Genomic DNA, 22,419 nt, shown 5'->3' on the forward strand with positions numbered 1-22,419 from the left:
AGGCCATTCACATAAATAACCTCCAAAAGTTTCAAACTCCTAAATTCACATAGAAGCCATGTGTATTTCTCTAATGCTCAGTTACACTAAAAAGCCCTTTTGCTGCTCCTTTGCCCCACCCCCACACCCCCTTGCAGGGTGGGGAGGGGGGGAGGAGTGGATCCTTATTTATTTACTTACTTATTTCCATAAGGACCTGTCGCCTTCAAGGTCGTGTTGATATTTTTCTTCCTATTTTTTTTTTCCTCCTCTATCCTCTAATTGTTCAGAGTGGGCCGTGTACCCCTCTTCCCACTCCCCCGGGAAGGTAAGTCATGTTTCTTCCCCTTATTTCTCACTGCCAGAGGGGGTGGGTTCCAGGGTAGAGTGGAGAAGCAGGCTCCGTGGTCTCTGGCCAGACCCAGAAGCCCCTCCATTAACTCCCCAGGAGCAATGCCAAACCCTGGTACTTGAAGATTGTTCTAGGAGGCTGGCTGGTAGGGGAACCACCCCAGACTCCAACGCAGAGGCCTCTGCTCACGGTGAAAGCAGGGGTCTGGGCTGCACGCACTCCCAGTGCAGGGGAGTAGACTTGTGGCCTCTGTCTAGGTTATGGTCGCTGATGCCGCTGAAGCAGAGGCTGGGGCCTGAGCGCAGGCCTGCAGACTGTGACAGAGGGTGGAAAACGGGCTGGCACGGCTCTGTCTACCCAAGTCCTCCAGCTCCTCTAGGGAAAGAGGCCCAAACCCTGTGGGGAGAAGGCATCTGTGCACCCTGCTCAGCGGGTCTGTCACACTGCCTCCACCCCTGGTTTTCCCCCTGGGGTGGTGCATCCCCCCCCCCCGCCCCCGCCGCCAATGGGGAGGAAGCACAGAGCCTCTCCCCTGGCAGTTGGGGAGGCTGGGGTGGGTGCTGGTGGGTGCCACGGCCTCTTTCTTAGTTAACTGTTACCCACTGGAGACGCCAGTGCTTCTCCATGCTTCACTGCTCGCCCAATAGTTTTACTCAGCATGGAGAAAAAATTAAAATAACTCCCTGAAGAAAATCACACATTTTATTTGAGAGGAAGGGGGCTTGAGAGAGATGAGTTAGTGCTGGGCTGGGTTGACTGCTGTGAGCTAATGGAAGAGAGACATTACGGGTGCCCTAACCTGGTGAGTGCTCTGAGAAGACGAAGGGTGTAGCCAGGGGTGCAGTTCAAGAAACTTGTGTAAGACCTCCTGTGTGTTAGGCATGGAGTGAGGCAAGGCTCTTGGATCTTTCCAAAAAAAGACAGACTGGCAGCTTAGGCAGTAGGATGCAGAGGAGTCCGTCCTTATAATAAATCCAAGTAGCATCAGCATTAATAATCATAAATATTCCCCTTCCCCCTCCCCAGATCCTCTCTGCTCCCTCTCCCTCTTGGCTGCTGGAACAGCCGACGAGCCCAGCTCCCGAACTGGCCCCTGCCCCCCAGTGCGGGGGGCCTAGGCTTGGCTCCAGGAAATTACCCCGTCGTGGGAGGCAGGAGAGGAAATGCAGTAAAGTTTTATGGACCCTTCCCACATTTGTTTCTCCCGTAAAGTACTTCTTTCCTTCATCCCATCCCAGGAGCCTGGGGCAGAGCAGTTCTGGGCCTAGGCCAGCCTCAGGCACCACCTGAATTCTCTGCGTTTCCCCCTTCTCTTTAGCTCCCCCTCCCCCTCCACACAAAATCTCTGAGACTGAGATAAATGATGGCGGACCAACGGACGCGACTCAGGCACTGGTCTACGCAGCTCTTTTCCCAGCTAATTGTCTGCATAGCCCTAGGCTCTAGGAGGTAGGGAAGACAATCTGAACATTTCCGGCCAGGCAGGTACAAACTGCAGGTTGCCCCACTGCTCCCCCAGCCTCACCCAAAGTTCACACACTTCCTCCTGCAGTGCCCCTCTACCAAACAGTACCAACTGTTTCTGAGCATCGTTTGGGAGACCAAATAGGCCCCTAGACTGAGAGCTCAACCCTTCCTCTTTGTCCAGCGAGGTCCCTCAGGGACCACCTAGCCTTGAGAGAGCTCTTCGAAGGCCCAGGAGGGCCCTGAGTCTGAGCACCTCGGAGCCATGGATCCCTGGTCCCTGCAGATTAGCTCTGGCATGCAATGCGTGCAGCTGCCAGTCTAGAGGCCTCAGATTCACCCAGTCAGGGTGGGAGTGGGTACAGAGGCCTGAATGCTTGGGACAGCCACACACAGCACAGGAAAAGGCAGTAGAGATGGTCTGGGTGCCCTCCCCTTCCCCAAGAGGTTCTTCTTGGAGCTAGGGTTAGGAAAGGAGCTCAGTTTCACCTGCCTCTACTCAATGCTCCTAGACGATCCTAAAATTCTTTTGAAGGAGCCGCTTGAAGGCTGTGGGCCTCCCCCAACACCCTGCAGCCCATTTAGACACTTTTCCCAATACATGCCCCCCAAACAGAGAGGAGCCACTGTATCTTTCGTCCTGTTCTCTCTTTGTCTTTATTTTGATATGACAAAATATAGTTTCAGGAAAGATGTGGAGTTAATAAATAGTTGGACAATAGCGATGGACAGAAGGACACCGACGTGGCAAGGACTACTGGGCAGCCAGGAGCCTCTAGGACCTTTGTAGGGTCTAGTAGCAGGGAACCCCAATAGTTGAGCTAGCTAGCGGTCTGAGGCTGGGGGCCTGAGAGGGCATGCAGAGAGCGCAGGCTGGACAGGTTTCTGGGTTTTGGGGTTGAGGGGGCGCAGGTTTAGAGAGCATAGGGCAACCGAGGGGGCCCTAGGCAGACAGTCATCTCCCCCTTTCATATGCAGATCATTAAAAAAATGAGCATTCAGTTGAGTGGCTACAAAGAAGCACCCCGAGATGGTGCCGGGGTTTGCCAAGCACAACCATGCTCTCACCAAGCCGGCAGCCCGCCTGGCCCGCCTAAGCCGGAACAAAGGAGAGGGCGAGGCCGCAAGGTCCGGGCGTGGGGCCTGCCGCGGCGGCAGGGCCCACCTGAACCCCGGCGGCCCACGCTGGGGCAGGAATTCTGAGAGGCGGCCCAAGCCAGGTTTGCTCAGCACCAGCTCCTGTGCCACAGCCGTCTGGGGGTCCCCCGCGGAACTTGCCCCGGACCTCGGTGCTGAGCAGAACTGAGGGGAGTCCGGTCGGCGCGGGCAGCCCCGCGGGAACCTGGGGTCAGTGGGGATGCGCAATGCCAAGGGAAAGAGCTTTTGTCTGAGGTGGGGAACCGGCGCTCCAGCCCCCGTTCTTGCCCCCAAGATATCTAGAGAGGAAAAACCGACAGGGAAAGGCGCGGGACCGAAGCGGGCTCGGGGTGCTCTCGGCGGGCCTCCCCGATGCCTCTAGAGAGCCTCTTTGCTTTTCATTTTGGAATCTTTCTTCCACTTCATCCTGCGGTTCTGGAACCAGATCTTGATCTGTCTCTCGTTGAGACACAAGTTGTTGGCGATCTCTATGCGCCTGCGGCGTGTGAGGTAGCGGTTAAAGTGGAATTCTTTTTCTAGTTCCAGAGTCTGGTAGCGCGTGTAACTGGTTCGGGACCGCTTGCCGTCCGTCTCTGGAATATAAACCCCCCCAAGCCAGGAAGGGGTGAATAGCGTGCAGCACCCCAGCGTCCCCATCCCAGCCCCAGGCCCCCACCCGCGGCCAGAGGGAGAAGACGCGACCGGGGCCGGACAGGCCCGGCGGGCCGCAGGCGGGCCCGGCCCAGCCCAGCCTGGCCCCGGGAGAGGAGCCTCCGCCCAGGCAGGAAACTTTCCGCCGCAGCCTTCACTCAGCAGCCGGAGGGGCTGGGGGTGGGGGGAGAGGGAGACCCAGGCTCGGACCGAACAATAAGCACCCTCGAGATCCGAGCACCGGGGACCCCCCTCCCGCCCCTCCCGAGTCGCTGGAATCCTCCAGAGCCGCAAGCGGCGGCCGAGCCGGCTCCGCAGGGGAGGGAGGAGGGACCGCGGGGGGATCCCCGCTCTGGAGCCCCGCGCTCCTCACCCTTCAGATCCCTCTATTTTTTTAACTCCCTCCCTCTCCCCCAAAAATTGAATATTGCCTTTTATACACGTTTTGTTCCTATGATCCAATTATGTCGTCGTAAATTTGGGCGCACACAGCCTCTAAGCCTTTTAGTGGACAGTTTTACGAGCCATTGATGCCTGGATCGTAAAATTTATGGCCGCAGGTTTTTTTTCTTTATTTGCCCCGCATGGCCTATAAAACCCAGGCGGACCCGAGCGCGCAAAATGAAGTCCTAAAGTTTACCGTGGCTCATGTGCAGTTTGGTCATCCACGGGTAAATCTGTGGCGCGGCCGGTGGCTGGCTCAGTCCGGCAGGCTGCCCTGTCTGCGCCTGCTCCTCTTTGATCTCCCCACTGCTCTTAGCTCGCTCCTCCAGCGCTGGGCGAGCCGCCTTCTGACTGTACATCCCGGGGTTCAGAGGAGCCGCTTCATCTCTGCCCAGAGCGTGTCCCGGAGCGGCTGCGGCGCTGCAGGCGGGGCGGTCGGGGTGAGCCCGGGGGTTGGCAGCCATGTCTACCCCGTGGAGAGAGTTGGAAGGCGCAGGCGGTGGGAAAGTGATGCTTAAGTCCAATCCGCCGTAGCAGTACCTGGATGCCTGCACCTCTGAGGCCGATCCATAGTTCCCACAAGTTTGCATGTTATAGGCAGGGATATTGGGGCTCTGCTTATAGAATGAATTGGCTACGTAGGAGCTCATGGCGGGGAGGGCCCAAAAAAAATTTCTGCACCCTTTTTGATTAAGGGTGATTTGTGACTCTTTGAAGTTGAGGGGTTTTTTGTTCTCCAAAGTGCACAATTTATAGGTGGAGATATCTCTTTCTTTATCCTATGCGCTCTTCCCAAATAAGGGAGCCTTAAATAGAGTCACGTGACTCGAGCGGCCACTCATAAATTTGGCTTGATGACCTCCGGGAGGTTAGTGATGGAAGCCGGCGAAACGCATCTTGATATGTTGGCAAAGCCCAACCAAGGGGGAGAGGGAGTGAGAGAGAGAAAAAGAGAGAAGGGGGAGAAAAAAAAAATGGTTCTTGGAATTGGGGGGTAGCCGGGACAACAAGCCCACAGCGACACCTGGTGCCTACTTTCAGGAATTGCATCCTGGCTCGCTGGCTGGCCTTCAGGCCTCTCAGGATTTTTTACCCTGTAAAGGAGAAGCTGGGTGTTGCTGCAATAAACTCCTGAAATGGCCTTTTAAATTGTATTTAATTTTAACGGGAGATAAGGCTTCACCAGGACGCGCAGAGCGTTTTTTGATAACGGATAGCCCCATCCTCCACAACCCCAGGGAGTTTCAATGTTCAAAAATATCTGAGAAGGGGATTGAGGTAGGAGAGCCCCAGCCCAGACTGGAGGAGTCTTATCTCAGGTTCTCTAAATCAAGGGTCCAGGTCCTTTCCTTTGAGGTCCCGGAGCCCTGATACTGCTGAAGAGGTGCCTGTCAGGCTGAGAAAGTGAACCCAGCCTCTGGAGAGGTAGACAGGATGCCATGAGGAGTGGTCCTGGGTGGACAGAGCTAGATAGGGGGCTCCTGGGACTAAGATTGCTGGGGACTTTGGGGTGAGCCTGGAGGTAAGGAGCCAGGGGAAGATAGGTAGGCCTCCTCATCACACCAGGGACTCCAGAGTGACATCAAGGCAATTTTCAATTATGTGGGTGGGTGGGTGAGTGGCTAGCTGCGTAGGTAAAGAATCAGACATAATGAACTGGAGGACTGCTCTACATCCCTGTGTATGACCCTCGTGTGGTACCCATGCCAAGTATTTTGGATGGAAATATGTATGTTCATTGAGGGCATGGAGAAGCAAAATTCAAGCTTCCACAAATATTATATGAGCAGGGCAAAGGAAAAAGCCTGTTTTGTGCCCTTTGGGGAAAAGGCCTCTGAACCAGGCTTTCCAGGGACCTGGGTTCAGAAGGTCCAAGGGAGAGCAATTTCTGAGCTATCTGGAGGTCTCCCAAAGGACCTGGCTGGGGGCAGGGGGCTGGGGGTGGGCAGGGCAGGCGCCTGGGCCACCTTCACAGCCTGAGACCAAGGCCTCCGCAGCCATTCGGCCCCTTTCCGACCCCCTCCCCTAGCGCCAAGCCTTATTCTTTCCTGCCTGTCTCTCCCCAGGAAATCTCCGCCCCTGCCACGAGAAGCCCCCCTTCGGCCCCCCCGCTGGTGGAGGCGCTGGAGGGGGCGCTGGCGGGGATCTGGAAGGTCTGGAAAACTCTGGCGGATTTTTTTCCCTCCGGGAGAGACCCCCTCAATACCTCACCCCCTACATCCACTCAGGTTTCTCTGGCTGGGCTTAGGAAAGACGGCCTGAGCTGGGGAAGGGCTAGGGTCTGGCTGCGCTCCTCGCTGGCCTAGTTTGAGGGGAGAAGAAACAATAAGGAAAAGACGGGCTGGAGAAGTAAGGAAGAAGGAATTTGGTCCCGGCCACGTCAGGAGTCCCAGAGCAGGCGAGAGCTCAGTTTCCAGGCTTTCTTTTCCGAGATGTCCTTGAATCGTTCAGGCCCTGCAGAAGGGCTCAGATCCCGGCGGTCTGCTTTTTCCCCTCGGCTCTCCGCCTCCGCCACGTTTCGCAAGAATCCTGGCGCGGGCCGGGGGCTGCCCTGCTGGCTCCGGCGCCTCCCTCCCTACTCCCGGGAGTGGGCGGGGGCGACCTGGGGCCTGGATGATGCGGCCTTTCTGGCCTTTGGGGGTCCGGGGTTCAGAAGCCGAGGACCCCAAACTACCAAAGACAGGAAGAAAGGCCTGTGTGGGGCCGGAGACCAATGCGGCCAACCCGGGGTCCCACTCTACCCCCAACCAAACCTATGCGGCCTTTTTTTTTTTTTTTTTTTTTTTTGCGGTTTGAATGCGTTGCTCTGCGTGGGGAGCCCGGAGAGGCCTCCCAGCCCCCAGTGCAACCCCGGGGAGAACCACAAGGCCGGGATCGGCGCCGGGCCTGGCCAGGCGCGTGCAGGGGGCCGGGGGCTCGCAGGCGGCGGGCAGACGCGGGAGCGCTCAGAGCCTGCTCCAACTTTCAGCCTGAGGCCGGCGGGCGAGCGAAGTAACAGAAATCCTGATATAAACTTTTAAAAATAATATCAGTTTTATTAAATATTCGAGAACGGATCCAGAGGTCGGATTTATACAGGAAGGTAACACGAGGGAATTTTTATTTATTTTTTTTCTCCTACTGGCTAAACAAACGTCGCTCACTTTTTTTCTTTTTGTAATTTTCCCTCTTTTTTTTTTTTTTTCCTTTTTAAGATGGGATTGGAACACGGACGGTGCTAAACATAAATATAAATACAGAGACCACAAATACAGCTAAAAATATTCACACAGAAACGGTCACAGTTTGTAATATGCCATAATGACCCCCAGGATTCTTTAAATACAATTCGCCTGGGCTGGGCATTTGCTGGGGCAGAGGGGCCGGGCAGGGGCTGCGGGGAGGCCCTGGGGGCTGCTGTGGGGCCCCGACGCGCCCTCCTCGGGCCTCCCACCCTCCCCGGCTGCGAGGCCGGGCCCCGAGGCCCGGGAGCAGAGGCCCCCGGGGCCCGGGAGCCGGCTCTCTGCGGGGGGGCGGAGATGGGGGGCGCCGAGGGGGTGGGAGGCCAAGTCCTCGTTTGGAGGGAGATCTGTGGAGTCTAAAGCGAGGTTCAGGGACGAGCCCCAAGGCCTGGGCGGGGGAAGGGGCCTGCAGACGAGCCGAGAACGAGCTAGCGAGGGAGCGAGGAGGAGGAGGCGCCTGGTGAAAAGAGTTTGTGCGGTGAGGGAGGGGGGCGTCCAGAGTTGACTCTTCAGGTCCATATTTGACTCCCTAATTTTGTCTCAGGGAGTCCAAACACATCAATTGTGCCAGTGATAAATATCGAGTGTGTGATTAGGAGGGTATGGGGGCAGCGAGGGAGCAGGAGAAAGAGGGGTGGCAGGGACAGTCCTGGTCACTCTTTCTGCTTCTCCTCCTCTGTCTCTTCCCGCTTTTCCTCTTTTCCGCCCAGGCTGTCAGCCGCGGCCCCTCCGCCGCCCCCTGAGAGCGTGGACGTGAGGTTAGACTCTTTTTTCCACTTCATCCGGCGGTTCTGGAACCAGATCTTGATCTGTCGCTCGGTCAGGCAGAGCGCGTTGGCGATCTCGATGCGCCGGCGCCGCGTTAGGTAGCGGTTGAAGTGAAATTCCTTCTCCAGTTCCAGCGTCTGGTACCTCGAGTAGATTTGGCGACCGCGCCTCCGGTCCGCTCCATAGCCGACCCCTAGAGATCCGGGCACAAAACACACTACAAACAATCAGCAAGGCATCCTCTGCAGATGATCTAGCCTAGCACAGCCCTGACCCTCCCAACTTGGCCAGCACTCACGGGCCCCTCCGGCTCCAGCCTTCTCCCCTCTGCTCTGTCCCCACCCCCACTGGGGGTACAGCCAGGATACTAACCTCATTCAGTCCCCCCCGCCCCGGCTTGGTAGGTGTGTCCCAAAGAAAGGTGTGTGGGGGGTGGGGGGACAGAACCAAGCAGGAAGCTGTAAACTAAAAGCTGATTTTTCAGAAAAATCTCAAAACACTGGGGATGAGGCCCCATTTCTCAAGGTCTGGACTCCCCCATCTCCCCAAGCGCCCTAGCTCCTGGGAAACTTCTCCCCACTTCTCTGTCCCATTCTCCCCCCTCCCTTCTCCTAGTCTGACTCGACTTTGGGGGGCTCCCCCACCCCCTCCCCTCATCCCCTGCCCTGTTCCTGCCCCCTCAACTCGCCTTAGAGCCCTCCAATCCGTCAGGGGCCGAGGGGGCCAGGCCCCTGCAAGCAAGCAGGAGGCGAGCAGAGGGGGCAGAAGAGGGGGCCCTGTCTCGGCGTCGGCGAGGAGACGAGCGTGATTGTTTTTATGGGGCCATAAAAAACTCTCTCCGCCCGTTCTTCTAGGGAAGCCGGTCATAAAGCCAGTTCAGTTTATTTAATTTATATCTCGGAGCTGTAAAACTCACCACTGTGCGAATTCATTCGCTGCATCCAGGGGTAAATCTGGATACTGGCTTTCTGGTCCTGGGGCGCAGTCCTGCCCTGCTCAGAACTAAAATCCTGAGCGATTGAGGTCTGTGTGTTATGTCCTAAGGTGTTTTGTCTGCAGTTTGAGAGCATGTCTTTCTCCTGGTAAAAGGAATTAGATCCATAGTCATACGGCCCTCGGCTGGAACTGAACACGACATTCTCCTGTGGCGAATAAAAGGGAGTCGAGTAGATCCGGTTCTGAGCCACGGCCGCTCCATAGGTCGAGAAATGCCTCACTGGATCATAGGCGGTGGAATTGAGGGCGACGTTGGGGAGGACGTCCTGGCCCCCGGCGAGGTGGCAGGATAAGGAAGGGTTAGTGAAGTAGGAATTCATCCCTTTGCCTTTACCTGGTCGGGCTATGATTTCTTTAATATTTATTTCTGTCTCCAGTTTGTACTCGGAACTAGATGGTTATAGGGACGGCTCCAATCCAGGACAGACAAAATGACAAAGTCAGCTGACCCCCTCCTAGCCAATCGCAAGCCAGATGTCAAGAAGGGGGAAAAAAATCGCTTCTGCTTCTGTTGATTCCCTAGTTGAGACTAAGTGTGTGCTTTGAAAGTAAGACTTGGATTTCTTTTAAAAATATATATGTAAGGGAACTGATTTGAAGGTGAAGGAAGGGTGAATGTCCTAGAGCAGGGCCTTGAGGCCCAGAAAAGGAGAGTTGCACTCCCAGGAAATCTCTCAGCCCCAGCTAACTTTGCTGTACTGTGGCCACAGGAGAAATCTGTGTATTTTCAATCTGATTTCATCTTTTATATCTGCCCTCTTCTAAAATTACACTTTGATTTCCCCATAGGAGGAACTCCTTCCCAGCTCAGGGGGTTCCCCAGCAATCTTACAGGAAATCTGGTTTGATACTCCAAGGAGCGAGTTCCCATCTTTAAACCAGTCTATTTTTACCCGAATAATTTTTTAAAAAGAAATCAAGAATGGAAAGAAATTGCATAAAACATGGTGCTTAGAGGAAGGAGAGTGTATCTGAGAGTTGGGGGTGGCGGGGGGCATGTGGGGGACTCCTAAGTCTAAAGAGGGAATGCTGAGTCTTCAGGGTGCAGTGGCAGAGCTGAGGTGTGCAAAGGATCCATGCATCTGCTTCCTCTCCCTCCTAGCCCTCCTCTCCCTCCTCCTGCTCAGGAACCCCTTTTTGGGGAAACTCTTGCAGCATGTTTGCCTAAAAGGGAAATTGTATTTAAAAATACAATAGGAAAGGAAGAGAAAGAAGTAAAAGGTGGGAGAGAGAGAGAAAAAGGAAGGAAGAAAGGAAGAAGAAAGAACTCTGAGAGTCTTTCTAGACACATCAACTCCTGTTTATGTTGGTGAGAATTTATGATTTGGAGCCAGCCAGGGCCGTTGGGGTAATTCACATAGCATCCAGCCAAAGAGAGAAGGCTGGTGGGGCTCTGATGGACACAGAGACACAGAGCGTCTTGCAGCCTCAAGCCCCTGCCCAGGGCAGAAACCCCTGCCCCCCTCGGACGCTGTCCTGCCAAGGGAAGTTCCCCTGGACCTGAGCTCTGGGGCTTGGAGATTCCAGACAAGGTTTCCTGGGGCGCTCTCTCCCAAGGGCCAGCCACACCTGGTGGGGCCAGGCCTCTCAGCAGCTCCCTACCCCCCATTTTCTTCCCACCTAGGGGCTGAGAAAAAGGAAGAGAAGGTTAGGAAAAGGCAGCTGAGTCCGAGGCTTCTGAGGAGCCGCAGTGGGCGAACACGGAAACAGCGGAAGGTGTGCAGATGGGCTTTTTCCTCCTGATTAATCCAAACTTCTTTTGATATTGTAACATAGGCCGAAAATGCTCTGAGTTGACAAAGAGGAGGGTGGTGGGGCAAGCAAAGGGAACAGTGGAAGCTCATATTTTCCCCTCACCATTTTGGGGAGGGGGAGAAGTGGCTATAACAAGAACCCGGATGTCGCCGGATTTTATGATCTTTTCCTTCTGTGTAACAAAGCGGAGTAATCAATGGGTAGCAATAAAGCCATAAACGGGACTACACTGGGAAAAAAACTCGTTTATTCATCTTCTGTAACGTTAAGGTTTCCCTGGAGTGTCGCTAGGGGGGAAAAATAAAGTTTCGAACCCAAAAGCAGACAGTATGTAGGAGCTGATGGAGACAACATGTTAGTTAATACATGAACCTCGTAACAGGATGGAAGAGTCTTCCTGCAGACAATATGTGTTGGCTTTTAAAAATACAGCCCCAGTCCTTCAGAGAGGAGAGAAATGTGTTGGTGTTTAGAAGGGCAGGGGGAAGGCCCCTATAATTATAAAGGCTCCCTCTCCTGGACCATACTTTCCTCTCCCCAAGGAAATGAAGGTGAAGTGTAGAGGAGGATTCTTAAATTAAGAAAGAAATTTTGAGATGAGTTGTCTCATTTTGGGGTGTCATGGCAGGTACACAACAGACACCAGCATGAGTTGCTTTTCGCTCTAGAATCCAGCTGTCCTCGAATTCATGGCATGCCTGGGCAGGGGTTTCCAACAGCTGGCTGGGGCTCCAGGCCCCCTGGAGGGCAAGAGGGAGAGGGAAAGAGAAGTGGGGAGGGGGTGGAAGGCCGAGGGGGCTGAACTAAGGAACAAGTCAGTGCCCCTCTGGACACCAGTAGCCGCTCTCCGAGTTCCCAGTCTCAATTTTGCCCTAAGGATAGCAGTGTTACACGTAGAACAGGCCGGAAGAGAGAGTAAATTCCCTCCCCGCCCCCCCTTCAGAGAGAGATTGCTAGAGGGATAAATCATGTCAGTGATATTTCCTTCAAGATATTAAATTGTTGCAATGTACAACAAATTGAATGATGGAAGATAGGATGTCTTAATGAGGTTTCGCTTTCAATGACTGTTGATTTTCTATGTATTTTAAAATCTCTTTTATAGGTGGGTGGGGGAAGGAAGGACCTTGGGAGAAAGGGGCTTCTGGGGAAGCATCTGCTGCAGCTCCCCAGCAAGGATGACTGGGTTTGTTTTCTTGAGCCCCTTCTAAACCAAGTGTGGAGAGGAAAAGGGTGCCTAAGTTGGGGAGAGTCCCCTTTGGGGCCTAAAGGCAGTGGGCGCAGGGGTGGGCGCCCTGAGGAGCAGAATGTAAGTCTCAGCCCCGGAAAGTTAAGTGTTTTATTACGTCCCTAAACAGAGGGCAGAGACTGAAAGGTCTCTCCAATTTATAATGAACAGGAACCAGCTGCTGGGGGGGGGGGGGAGCGGGCGGGTAGGCAGAAATGCTGGAAGAGGGGAGAAGGGGAAGCAGAAACACAAATAAATTCTGCTACTGCTTAAAGACTTTCGGCAAAATTAGTTTCTAACACACTTTTCCCCCATCACCTTACATTCCTCAGGAAAGAAGCCTTCTTCCTTCAGTTAGATCTTTAATTATGCAGCTGAAATTTGCTGGAAGGATTCGCTCTAAGGGGGGAGAGCAAGTCAGATGAACCGAATCTTCCCTCCCTTGGATTATATTTTCCTTTTCTCATTTCATGTTAATTTTATTTTTTTGGCAAAAGAACGACTATCTATGGGGAGAAAGCTGGGACTTGGGTTTTTCTAAATATATTTATATTTTCCTGTTAAATTTGTCTGAAAACAATTATGGAAACTCATCAGCAGAAGCAAGAACAGATGTTTTATTAAAACTGCAGTTGAGCTCTTGTAAATATGCACAAGTCCTGGGAAGGAGGGGGGAGAACTAGTTCTTTGTTTCCATAAAACAAGCCTAGAGAAATCAGAGAACACCCCTTTATCAGGCCCGTAGGTCTCCGACTTGCTCTGCCCCTTCAGCCTCTGGAATCGGGAGGGGGGTTGGCGGCAAGAACGGATTTTCGCTTTCGGGGGCTGGAATCAGTGGATTCAAAAACAGAATTCAAAAAATACAGAAAAGGAATAAAGGGGGAAAGTTGCCGCTCCCTGTCCCAGCAACCAAAACACATGCTTTTCATGAACATTAATTATAGGAGAGAACTCATTGTAGGCGCCCTGAGCCTAAATGGGGGGCAGGCATTGGTCGGGAGTCCCCAAGGGTTGCATTGGAGGCTGGACACTGGAGGGTTTCCCAGGGCAAGTGTTAAGGCTCCTATTCCAGCCTCATCCTGCTCCAGACTGGGGGCTGGGGGCCTGTGTATCTCTGAACTGGGGAGAGGGTGGCTGGGACTGGCCTCTGGCCCTGGAGGGGTCCATGGGTGGGCCTCACCTTGCCTGCCTTTGCTTTCCACTCTGCTCTGGGAAATATATTAATTTCTTGGGGAAGAATATGTGAAGTGAGAGGCATGAGATCTGGAATTTTTATTTGGGGCCAGTCTTCTCCAGAGGTCCTGCTTAGTTTGTCTTCTGCCAGTCTTCTCTCTCTCCCCAGATCCCCCAACTCTGCGCCGCTGTCTGTGACTCACCCAGCCTCACACACAGATACATATACACTCCATTCCTGGCTGCCGGCGCCACCAACTGCAGCCCGGCGCCTCCGAAGGCTGCTCAGGGACTCGGGCACTGGAGCCGCAGGATTCAGCAGTTGGCCTGAGTGCCTGGCTGCCTGGAAGCCTCTACAGCTGCCCGGCCCACCCCCTGGATCCTCGACTTCCAGGGCGGGAGAGAAGCGGTTGCCCCACTGGCCCCTTTTGTGCCACTGGGTGAGGGCTGAAATCCCCCTTGCAGAGAAAGCTGAGTTTCAATAATTGTTCAGCTCACCTCACAATAGCACTGTTTGGTTAAGGCTTTGCTGTTCTAGAGTGACTGCTCAGTTGGCCCGACTGGCTTATGATAGGATTTTTTTTTATTTAAAAATTAAAAAAATAAATCCTACTCCAAATGCCTAATGTTTTGTTTAAGAGATCCTTTGATCTCCACAGAATGCAGAGTAAAAGGCTTGCAAAGAGAATTTCCTAGTCCGTCAGAGAACCTGAACGCAGGGAACTGGGTCTGCTTGGGGACACCCCATCATAGCTGACCCAAGGAGCCCCCAGCTTCTCAAAGATCCAGTGGGGAAACTGTCTGAGCTCATACCTCTCCAGACATGCGCTGTACTACAAAAAAGAATGCTCTTTCTCCTTTCAAACTTGAGGCATGGAGACACTTGGAGAAAAGTGAAATTTGACACACCCAGCCCAGAAGTGGATCCCATTTGGGGGTGCTGATATTCTGAGGACAGGGCCCAGGCTGGCTAGCTGAATGGAGTTGGGGGGCAGCAGGGAGGCGGGACAGAAGAAAAGGCCAGATGGGGCATGTCAAGCTCCTGAGAACTGCCCCAAACACCTCAGAGGCCTGCGCTTTTGAGCTGAGAGGTTGAGAAGCTGCCCAAGCTGCTTTTGCTTTATTTGCAATTAAACAGAGAAGAAAGGTACCTGGAGGGGCTCAGCTAACTCACATCATATTTTCTCGTCTCCCTCTTTCCAGATTTCTGCCTGACCTTTCTTTACCACCACTCCACGTAATGCTGCTACCATCAGGAGACACAAACTCCTACACTGGCATTTGTTTGGCTTCTCTGGCGGAAGGTTAAAAAGTACAGTAGGTCTTCAACATCTCTGTCCCATCACACTCAGCCCTGAGCCCCTTTGGGCCCCCTCTGGAAGAAATCATTTCTGGCTTTGGGGGCCTGGCCCCCAAGCCTCCCACCTCTGTCCCAAGCAGCTGAGTATCAACTGAGGAGGGGGCATACAGAAAGCCTTCAGACACAGTGTCTCATCCCCATTGGGAATGGGGAGGGAATTCAGACCCTGAGTGACATTTCAGGGAGGGAAAGCAAATAGTCCTGCTTGGCCCAGGAGGGAAAATTAAAATCCAGAACACTCAGAATATTTTTGGCCTCCAGAGTGAAAACAAAGGATCCCCAATTTTCTGGCTTCTCTTATATCCCTCCATGCAGAGTACTGCTTGGATCCATTTTGGAAGTTTTTAGAATTGTAAAATTCAAGAACAAGAACGCAGCATTTATGACGTCACAGTGAGTTGTCATGAGGAAATTGTAAATGTCATAAAAGTTACTACATACAGCAAGAGTTTTCTGTGTGGGTTCCTTGCCTCCCCTCACATCCTCTCCCCCCACCTGTCTCCTTCTTCTTCCCCTGGTCTAAGTTTTCCCACTTGAAAATAAAATATTATGTTCTGGAACAATAAGCCAACAAGAAACACTGTCCTCATTTCCCTATAAATAATTTGATCCTTTATTGTTTGTAGATCTGAAAGAACCATTTAATCTGCGCTGGCGAAAAGAGGGAGAGAGATGGGGAGGGGGGAATTAATTTCAGAAAGGAGAGAATATTACTTACTTCGATGATACTCTTTCAGATTTGATAGCCAGGAGCAAAATTAGAGGCGAACAGCGGCCTCTCCGACTCTACACCTGGCGAGATTGGAGATTTATAGGATCTTTAGTGAAGGGGCAATTTCATTTTGTAGGATTTGCTTAAATTCACTGCTATTTTGGGGGGCTGAGGAGAAGGGAGGGTGATGAAGAGAGCGACATGCTTTATCTAGCTTTATGAATCCGCCAACATTAGCCTGATTTAAAACCCAACAACCTGTGTCTCAGGGAAAACTCCTGCAGAAAGGAGTGGGGTGAGGGGGATTCGGCTTTCTCAAGGAGTGTGGCCCCCTTAGCAGTTGCCAGGGGAAAGGAAAAAAAGCTGGAGGCCAGGGGAGGGCTGCTCTGTCTCTCCACTACCAGGACACCCGGAGGTTTATGGTATCCCCATAATTCCCCCAACCCTATAAACAGCTGCCCTATTTTAGGACGATTTCTGCTTCCTCCCCTCGGAAAGGGAGAGTGAGGGAGGTGGGAATGGCGGGAGCAGGGTGCCGGAAAGGGGAGGGAGTTCACGATAGCGCCGCACTTTGTTCTCCTGGGTGAGTTTGCTGTTTGGCGGGTTTCTGACGCAGGGTGGCAGCAGACAAAACAAGTAAACAACTCACAGACGCAATAAACAGGGGCGGCAGCAGCACCGTGGCAGAGGCCGTGGGCCGTGGTGAGGGGCACACTTCGGGGGTAATGTCACCCTGGCACTCGGGGCCGCCAAGGCCTAAAAGCTCAAGGCTGCCCTTGGTGCGAGAGAAGACGGGAAAGAGCTGCACGCCTCGCACCCGCGGCAAGTCTGGACAGGACATTCTGGGGAGGAACCTGATCGCCTAGGGAGTGGAGTTAAACCTCCGCCAGCTCCTCTCCCATCCTTACTTTCTTTCCTGGGGGTTTTAATAGACATTTATACCCCAGCCTCTGTCTTTCCTTGGGCCTAGAAGGGAGAAAGAAGGCTGGTTAATTCTCAGCCCCGGCTCACACTCAGTGCTCTAGGCCCACAGGCGGTCAGACCAAGCTTCAGCTATCTCCACGGCTTAGGTAGCAGAGAGGATTAAAATGAAGTCCCACCAGTAACCAGATCTAGGTTTTGGGGAACTTTGAGATCCCCTAGTCCGTTCCACATATGACAGAGGCAAAGCTGAGACCCCGTGAGCAGCCAGAGCGAGCAGGAGTGGGGAGACAGGCATTCACCGCACCCCATCCGTCTGACTGGCTTTCTCCAGCGGCCTCTCCAGGCACCTTAGTCCGTCCACAGCCGCCCCAGATCATTGCCCAGAGGCCACCTTATTAACCACTCCAATCTTCTCTGCCGCCTCAGTGAGGCTTCGAACACCAGGGCCCAGCGACTGCTCAAAACTGCTCACAGGCATGCCTCACCCACCGAAGTTTCCCACCGAACTCACTTTCAGCACAATTGGGCTCGCCTGCTCAAACAATCCTGAGTTGGGGAAGTCTGCAGGGAGGTGTGGAGAGGAAGCAGAAGGGAGTCAATCTTTCCCCAGCCCAGCTGCTTGGACAGCGAAGGCAATAAGGTCTGAGAAAACCTTTGTGGCATCTCTCGGTTACTGATACCCGCATACTCCGATTCCAGCACGAACACATTTTCAGCAGAGCACACACAGAGGGCATCCAGTGCCTCCTTGAGCCCAAGCCCATCTAGTGAGGGCTAACAAAATTTCGCACGCACATAAAATGGTGTTTGAGCGAATATAGGCATGGTAATACACAATTAACCACTGAGGAAACATGAGTCTGTATATATTCGTGCAGAAGTCTGCGCCCGTACATTTGAGCCTCTATCTAATAAACGTATAAAGCCACCAAGCTTGGTTTCGGAACATAACAGCCAACCCAACAAGGCCGCCTTCTCCAAACAAGGTCGCATTCTTCGTGGGGATCACAACTGTCAGACCAGGGAGAGAAAGGGTTTGCTCTGCCCATTTCTCCTTAGCTAGGAGCTGGCGCATGAAATACAGCCCATGGCAGGACTGACAAAGCCCGGTAAGGGACAGGCCCAAGGTACCCAAAGAGTGGACTCAGTGAAGACTGCTGGGGGCCCTGGGCTCAAGGCAGTGTCACCAGACCCTGACCCATGGACTCAGGGCTTCTGCACAGCCTTAGCTCTGGGTGTGCAGAGTCCTTGAGCCGGATTCTATTCTCAGCTGCTCTGGCTATTATTAGATAATCACAGCAGTGTCCTCCTGCTCTTAGGACCTTGTCCACAGGGAATTTGGCCTGCAAGAAGGCTGAGCGTTGCCACGGGTGGCCCCTTTTGTGCTTCTGTTTGAGTGCCATCGAGAGAGAGAAAGGAAGGAAAATTGAAAGTAAGGAGGGAAGGAAGGGGCTGGCGTTTGGGGCTGGGTTTTCCCCCTGGCCAGACTAGAAAATAGAAAACTAGGGCCAGTCACTGTTGCTAGACTGTCTCTGCATCCCTCTGGGTCCTGAGGAGACTCTAGGGGTGAAATGAGTGGGAGCCTGCAGGACCCTAGCCAAGAATGGACAGAAAATCAATGTATAAAAATAATATATAAGGACATTTCAGGATGGTGTTGCTAACCCGACAACCACCAACCCTACCACTGTAAAATCTCACCAACCACTTTCGTTAGGTTAGATCCCTGTAGGCCGATGGTGATACCCCAGCCTAGCCCAGGCCCACCCCTCCAAAGGGAGGTGGCCCCCTCTAGTATTCCAGGTGAATCCCCACTGGCCCGAGTGGCCTTCTCCGGAAACTGTTGTCCTGGGGCGGGGGGGGGGGGGGGGCGGTGAACAAAGGCTTGTCCCCCTCCCCCAGTCAGTGCGGCCATCTGCTGGGGCGGGGGCAGACAAAATACAGCGAAAGAGAAATAGAGGCCTCACCGATCGGCGGCTCCCAGAATACGCCAGGAGAAAAGCTCCCATTTTCAGGCCTCCGGGGCCCCTCCACTGGCCCACGGTACTCCCCTCGCCCTTTGCAGGTCTCACGGACTCGGGGTCTGAGCGGCCGCGGCCTGGCTCCCCGGGGCGTCAGCCCCAGGGCCGCGCCGGGGCGGCGAGAGAGCGCGCGGCAGCCGGAGCGGGCGGCGGGCTGGGCCCATTTGGGGAGAGCCAAGCGCTTTTCTCGATCGTAAACAAGGAACGCGAAATTAGCCCCTCGGCAGACGCCTCTGCCGACACACACAAGTCCTATTGCGGGGGGTGGGAGGAAGGGGGAGAGAAAATGCCATTTCTTCCCCCGGGAGAATACCTCCCAGGCCTTTATGTCGGCTGCGAAAGGGGAATTTTTGGGGGGGCAAGAGAGGAAGGGAAGGGGATTGTGGGGGGAGGGGAGGGAAGATTCACCGTCAACTCGGGCCCAAGGGGTTTGATTTGAATGCAGTAGAACTAAATTTTTAAAAATTTGATAAAAACAGGTTATCTCCCCCCCACCCCCCAGGCGACTAGTCCGGGTTTAAACAGGAAATCGAGGAGCGGTCCCCTCCCCCACTCGGGCTTGGCGCAGAAGCCCAGTCGCGCGTTTGGGAGAGGATGGGGGGGGGTGCTCTTGGCTCGGGCTGAAGGGGACTCCGGCCCCCAGACTCTCGGATCTCTCCAGAAGTATGCACTCTCCCCTCCCCCAGCTCTGGGGTGTGTCTGCCTTGGGTGTGTAAGCGAGTGTGTGTGCGTTGCCCTTTATAAACAGAAGCTCACACATATAGGGGCCGCCTCGGACCCAGGCCAGGGAGCAGGGCGGGGTCATATATCAAGCTGCAACACATTCAGGGCCACGTACATTTGGAAGAAATTAAGCCACTGTGTTATGAAACCATATGTATTGGGTTAAGACTATACAACACGCCATTAGCACCAATTATTAGGAAGATCCCCAGCGCCCAGGACCCTCCGGGCCGCCCAATTCTGAGTCCCGACCCCATAAGCCAGCCGTGCCCCAGCCGTGCCTTGGGATCTCACTACCTCTGCTCATCCAGGAGGCCTTGCCGGCGAGGCCTGGTCCCTGTCCCCACCCATTCTAGGGCCTCTTCAATTCCCACCTCCGCCCCAGACAGGTCAGATCACAGCCCAGAGCAGCCAGGCGACGCGGGTGAAGCAGTCCAGTTGGTATCCTGGGTGGGGTGGCCGCGGTGGGGGTGGAGAACGCCGGGCCGGGGGTCGGGGGGAGAGAAGGCAGATTGGCCCCCATTCTCCAAGCACAAGATGGCTTTTGAGTACCAAGTCCCCCACCCCCACCCATCCACCCGCAGTGCCGAGCACCTCCCATCTTTCCATCCGCTCGAGTGGGGGTGGAAGCAGGGGGTGGGCAGACGCTCTCCCCTCCGCTGACGCACACCAGCCACCAGCCTCCTCCCTAATTGCCAATTAACAGGCCCCGCCGCCCGCCTAGCTGCGCTCTCTTCCTGCTCCGCGGCCGGGCCCTGGGCCCGCACTGCGCATGTGTGAGCTCTAGCGGTCGCGCTCTTCGGGAGGGAGGGGGCTGCGGAGCAGGGAGGGGGCACTGGAAAGTTTGTTTGGGGGTTGGGGGGGGCTGACTCTGCTCGGAGGGCATTGGTTACAGCTTACAGGTTCTCTCTTCTGCCCTGGATTTTGAGCTCCCGAGCCCCCTCTGTCTCAGTCCCGTTAGGCAAGAGGCCGCAGATCTATAACAGGTAAGGACAAGGTCCGCGCACTAGACCCCGGCCTTGAGCCCCACGCAGTCCTCTGGCCCCCGACCCCCAACTTCAGCGTACAGTGACATAAGGACAACATACGTCCCCCACTACCATATTCCAGTTTAACCCAATTTCTCCCCCACCCCCACTTTTCCTCCCCATAATTGCCACGCGCCCACCCTCTCGCCCCCTCTCCTTTCTAACCAAGACAAGCCGCTGCTGTCCTTATCTTGAAACCGCCACCCAGCTACGGACCATTAGTTACATATTTGAACCAATAAGGAAACACTTACCGGGCGCTGCTGTCACTCTCCCTCTCCCTCTCTCTCTCTGCCTCTCTCTCCCACTCTCTTTCTCGTCTTTGCTCATTCTGTGCCGCTGCCGAGCCTGTCTCAGCTCCACATACATATATATGTATATATATATATTTTTATAGAAATTTTAAAAAAGAAGTCCCAATAATTAAAAAAGCCAAATAAAATTAAGGAGAGATGCAAGAAGGGGGCAGGAGGGAGAGCTTAGGAGAGGGGAGGGGCGGAAGCATCTGCAGCTCCCTATCTCAACTCCTGCTCCCGCATTCCTCCTGCCCCTTGGGGGGCTAGAGGGTCGGGAAGGGAGAGAGGGTGCCCTCTACTCCAGCCTCTCCCCCCGCCCCCCTCCCCAGGTGCTCCCAGCTTCCGGCAACTCCAGCTGGGAGGAAAAAAATTAAATGAGGGGAGAAAATAATTATTAATCAGATTAATAAAAAAAATACTAGTAATGAAGGGAGAGCCCAGCGCAGGTTTCCCTGGCAATGGTTAGGCTCTTACAGGGAGGACTGTTCTGCGGAGCGCTCCGAACGGACAAACCACAATAAAAAGTTCACGTTCATGGATGGAATCCACATGACTTCTTGTGGCCAATCCAACTTGTGAGTCGATCGTAAACTTTTATTACTCAGCTGTAAATTTTCTGCAAACAACCGGGAATGCGATGCATTTGTGTAGCGTGTGCAAATGGGCGCCGCGGTCGCCATGTTTACCCAATTCTCTCGGAGAGGGAGCATCCCCCGACCCCCACTCTACCCCCACCCACCGCCCACTCCCCACGGGCCGGGTTGCTCCTGGCTAGCGCGGAAAGGGCGAAGGGGGGACCTGACAGGAGACAAGGAAGGATTCTGGCGCTAAGTCGGCTGCCTCGCTCTGCCATGCCGAATTTTACATATTTTCCTTAATAAATGGGGTATTAAGGTTGGCTCTGGGGGAACCACAGCTTTGCAAAGATTTGTGGCATTGGGGCAATGACGGCAGGCCCGGCTCATGAAGGGGATGCTCAGCATACTCCTGTCATTTTTTTCCTAGGAAGAGAACATCCTTCCCATTGGGGCGTAGGGGAAGCCCCCCACTCCACCCAAGATGGGAACAGGAGGGGCAGGCCGCTGGAAGCCTCATAACCAAGACTGACCTGGCCGTGGTCTGAAGAGCCGAGAGGATTTAGGCCTGCGGAGGCAGCTTGGAGGGGGGGGTGGGGGTGGCAGAGGAGATGGGGAACAGCCTGCAGAACTCCCAAAGTGCCCCTCATCCCCAGATTCTTTTCTCCCCACTCCCACCACCCCCCCCCCCAAGACCATCCCTAGGTCTCCTAAGGACGGCAGGTCTCCTCAGTTCCTAGGTTCAGATGGCAGCTTCCTCCTAACCTTTTTAGAATTAAATATAAAATTAAGGTCTATGATCGATCTTAGTTCCCAGTTCTTTTTCCTTTGGGTGCATGGTCATAGGAAGCCTTTTTCTGTCTGGTCAGGTGGCCGAAACCCATCTGCCTTTTTCAGAAAAATTCCAGTGTCTGGGCAACTAGGACACACCTTGCAGGCCCAGAAAAAAGTATCGATTCTTTCCTTGAATTGTACCTTCCATGCTAAACACCAGAGCACGGGAGACTCCAGACCCCTGATTTTGGCAATGAATCCAATGTGAGGAAGCCCAGAATAAATCCCCCCATAGAGACTATTTGCCAACCAGTCACCACCCAGCCACTCTCCCCAACAAGCTGGAGATTTGAAGGCCCAAAGCTCTTCTCTTGGTTCCTGAGTCATGTTGGCATGGGGACTTCCACGGCTGGGTGCCCCACCCCAACCAACAGGGGGTCCCCTCATCCCCTCCCCAAACTTCCTCCACAGTAAGTGAAGCAGTTCCCTCAGCCGGATGCAGGGACCTTGTTTCTTTTACAAACCCACCCATAAATTTTATAACAGGTAGTTAAAAATTACGACAAGGAAGCACTGGCCCAGCTTTTCACAATGGGCCTCGGGGAGAATGGGACAGCTCCGCGAGCAGTTCAGCGGAAATTTTACTTCTAGTCTGTGGCGCAACCTGTCTTAGAGTTCGCGTTAACTGGCACGGGGTGACTTTCTCCAGCACATAGCCGCTGGGGCATCTAATTTGGGGAAGCTGAGGCTGGGGAGGCCAATCCACTCTCCCATCCTAGGGTCCCCCAAGGAGCCTTTTAGGGCACTTATTACCTCCCTCATCCTCCTCCCCCAGATC

The 22,419-nt window shown here is 54.0% G+C and overlaps 3 protein-coding genes and 1 long non-coding RNA gene across 10 annotated transcripts in view; 1 reads left to right on the top strand and 3 right to left on the bottom strand.

The window, feature by feature from the left end:
* The window catches only part of HOXC4 (homeobox C4), a 59,885-nt gene that overhangs the window by 17,436 nt on the left and 20,030 nt on the right, over positions 1–22,419 (bottom strand). The window lies entirely within an intron of this gene.
* Positions 241–4,990, bottom strand: HOXC5 (homeobox C5). Its single transcript, XM_069580708.1, has 2 exons — positions 4,224–4,990; positions 241–3,525 (listed from the first exon to the last, which is right to left on the bottom strand). The coding sequence occupies exons 1-2, from the start codon at positions 4,675–4,677 to the stop codon at positions 3,311–3,313; spliced, it is 669 nt and encodes a 222-aa protein (XP_069436809.1). The 5' UTR covers positions 4,678–4,990; the 3' UTR covers positions 241–3,310.
* Positions 7,042–22,419, bottom strand: part of HOXC6 (homeobox C6) — a 35,549-nt gene continuing 20,171 nt past the window's right edge. Inside the window, exons 1-3 of one of the 7 annotated variants that reach the window (XM_069580705.1) lie at positions 20,191–20,726; positions 8,933–9,278; positions 7,042–8,209 (exon numbers count right to left, since the gene is read on the bottom strand). In XM_069580705.1, the coding sequence (XP_069436806.1) occupies positions 7,902–8,209; positions 8,933–9,086 (462 nt within the window). In that variant the 5' untranslated portion in view covers positions 9,087–9,278; positions 20,191–20,726 and the 3' untranslated portion in view covers positions 7,042–7,901. Of the gene's footprint in view, positions 8,210–8,932; positions 12,319–18,131; positions 18,489–20,190; positions 20,727–22,419 lie in introns of those variants that run through there. The other 6 variants (XM_069580707.1, XM_069580703.1, XM_069580701.1 and 3 more) reach the window with 6 other exon arrangements.
* Positions 20,709–21,609, top strand: LOC138435728 (uncharacterized). Its single transcript, XR_011255207.1, has 2 exons — positions 20,709–20,807; positions 21,238–21,609. It is a non-coding gene; the product is annotated as an uncharacterized lncRNA (long non-coding RNA).

This window comes from Ovis canadensis, chromosome 3 (assembly GCF_042477335.2).
Source record: "Ovis canadensis isolate MfBH-ARS-UI-01 breed Bighorn chromosome 3, ARS-UI_OviCan_v2, whole genome shotgun sequence".
In the NCBI taxonomy this organism is placed as follows: Eukaryota; Metazoa; Chordata; class Mammalia; order Artiodactyla; family Bovidae; genus Ovis; species Ovis canadensis.

Coding starts and splice junctions, on each gene's coding strand:
- HOXC5 (XM_069580708.1), bottom strand. CDS start 4,677: ATGAGCTCCTACGTAGCCAATTCATTCTATAAGCAGAGCCCCAATATC. Junction 3,526..4,223: donor CAAACTGCACATGAGCCACG/GTAAACTTTAGG, acceptor TTTATATTCCAG/AGACGGACGGCAAGCGGTCC.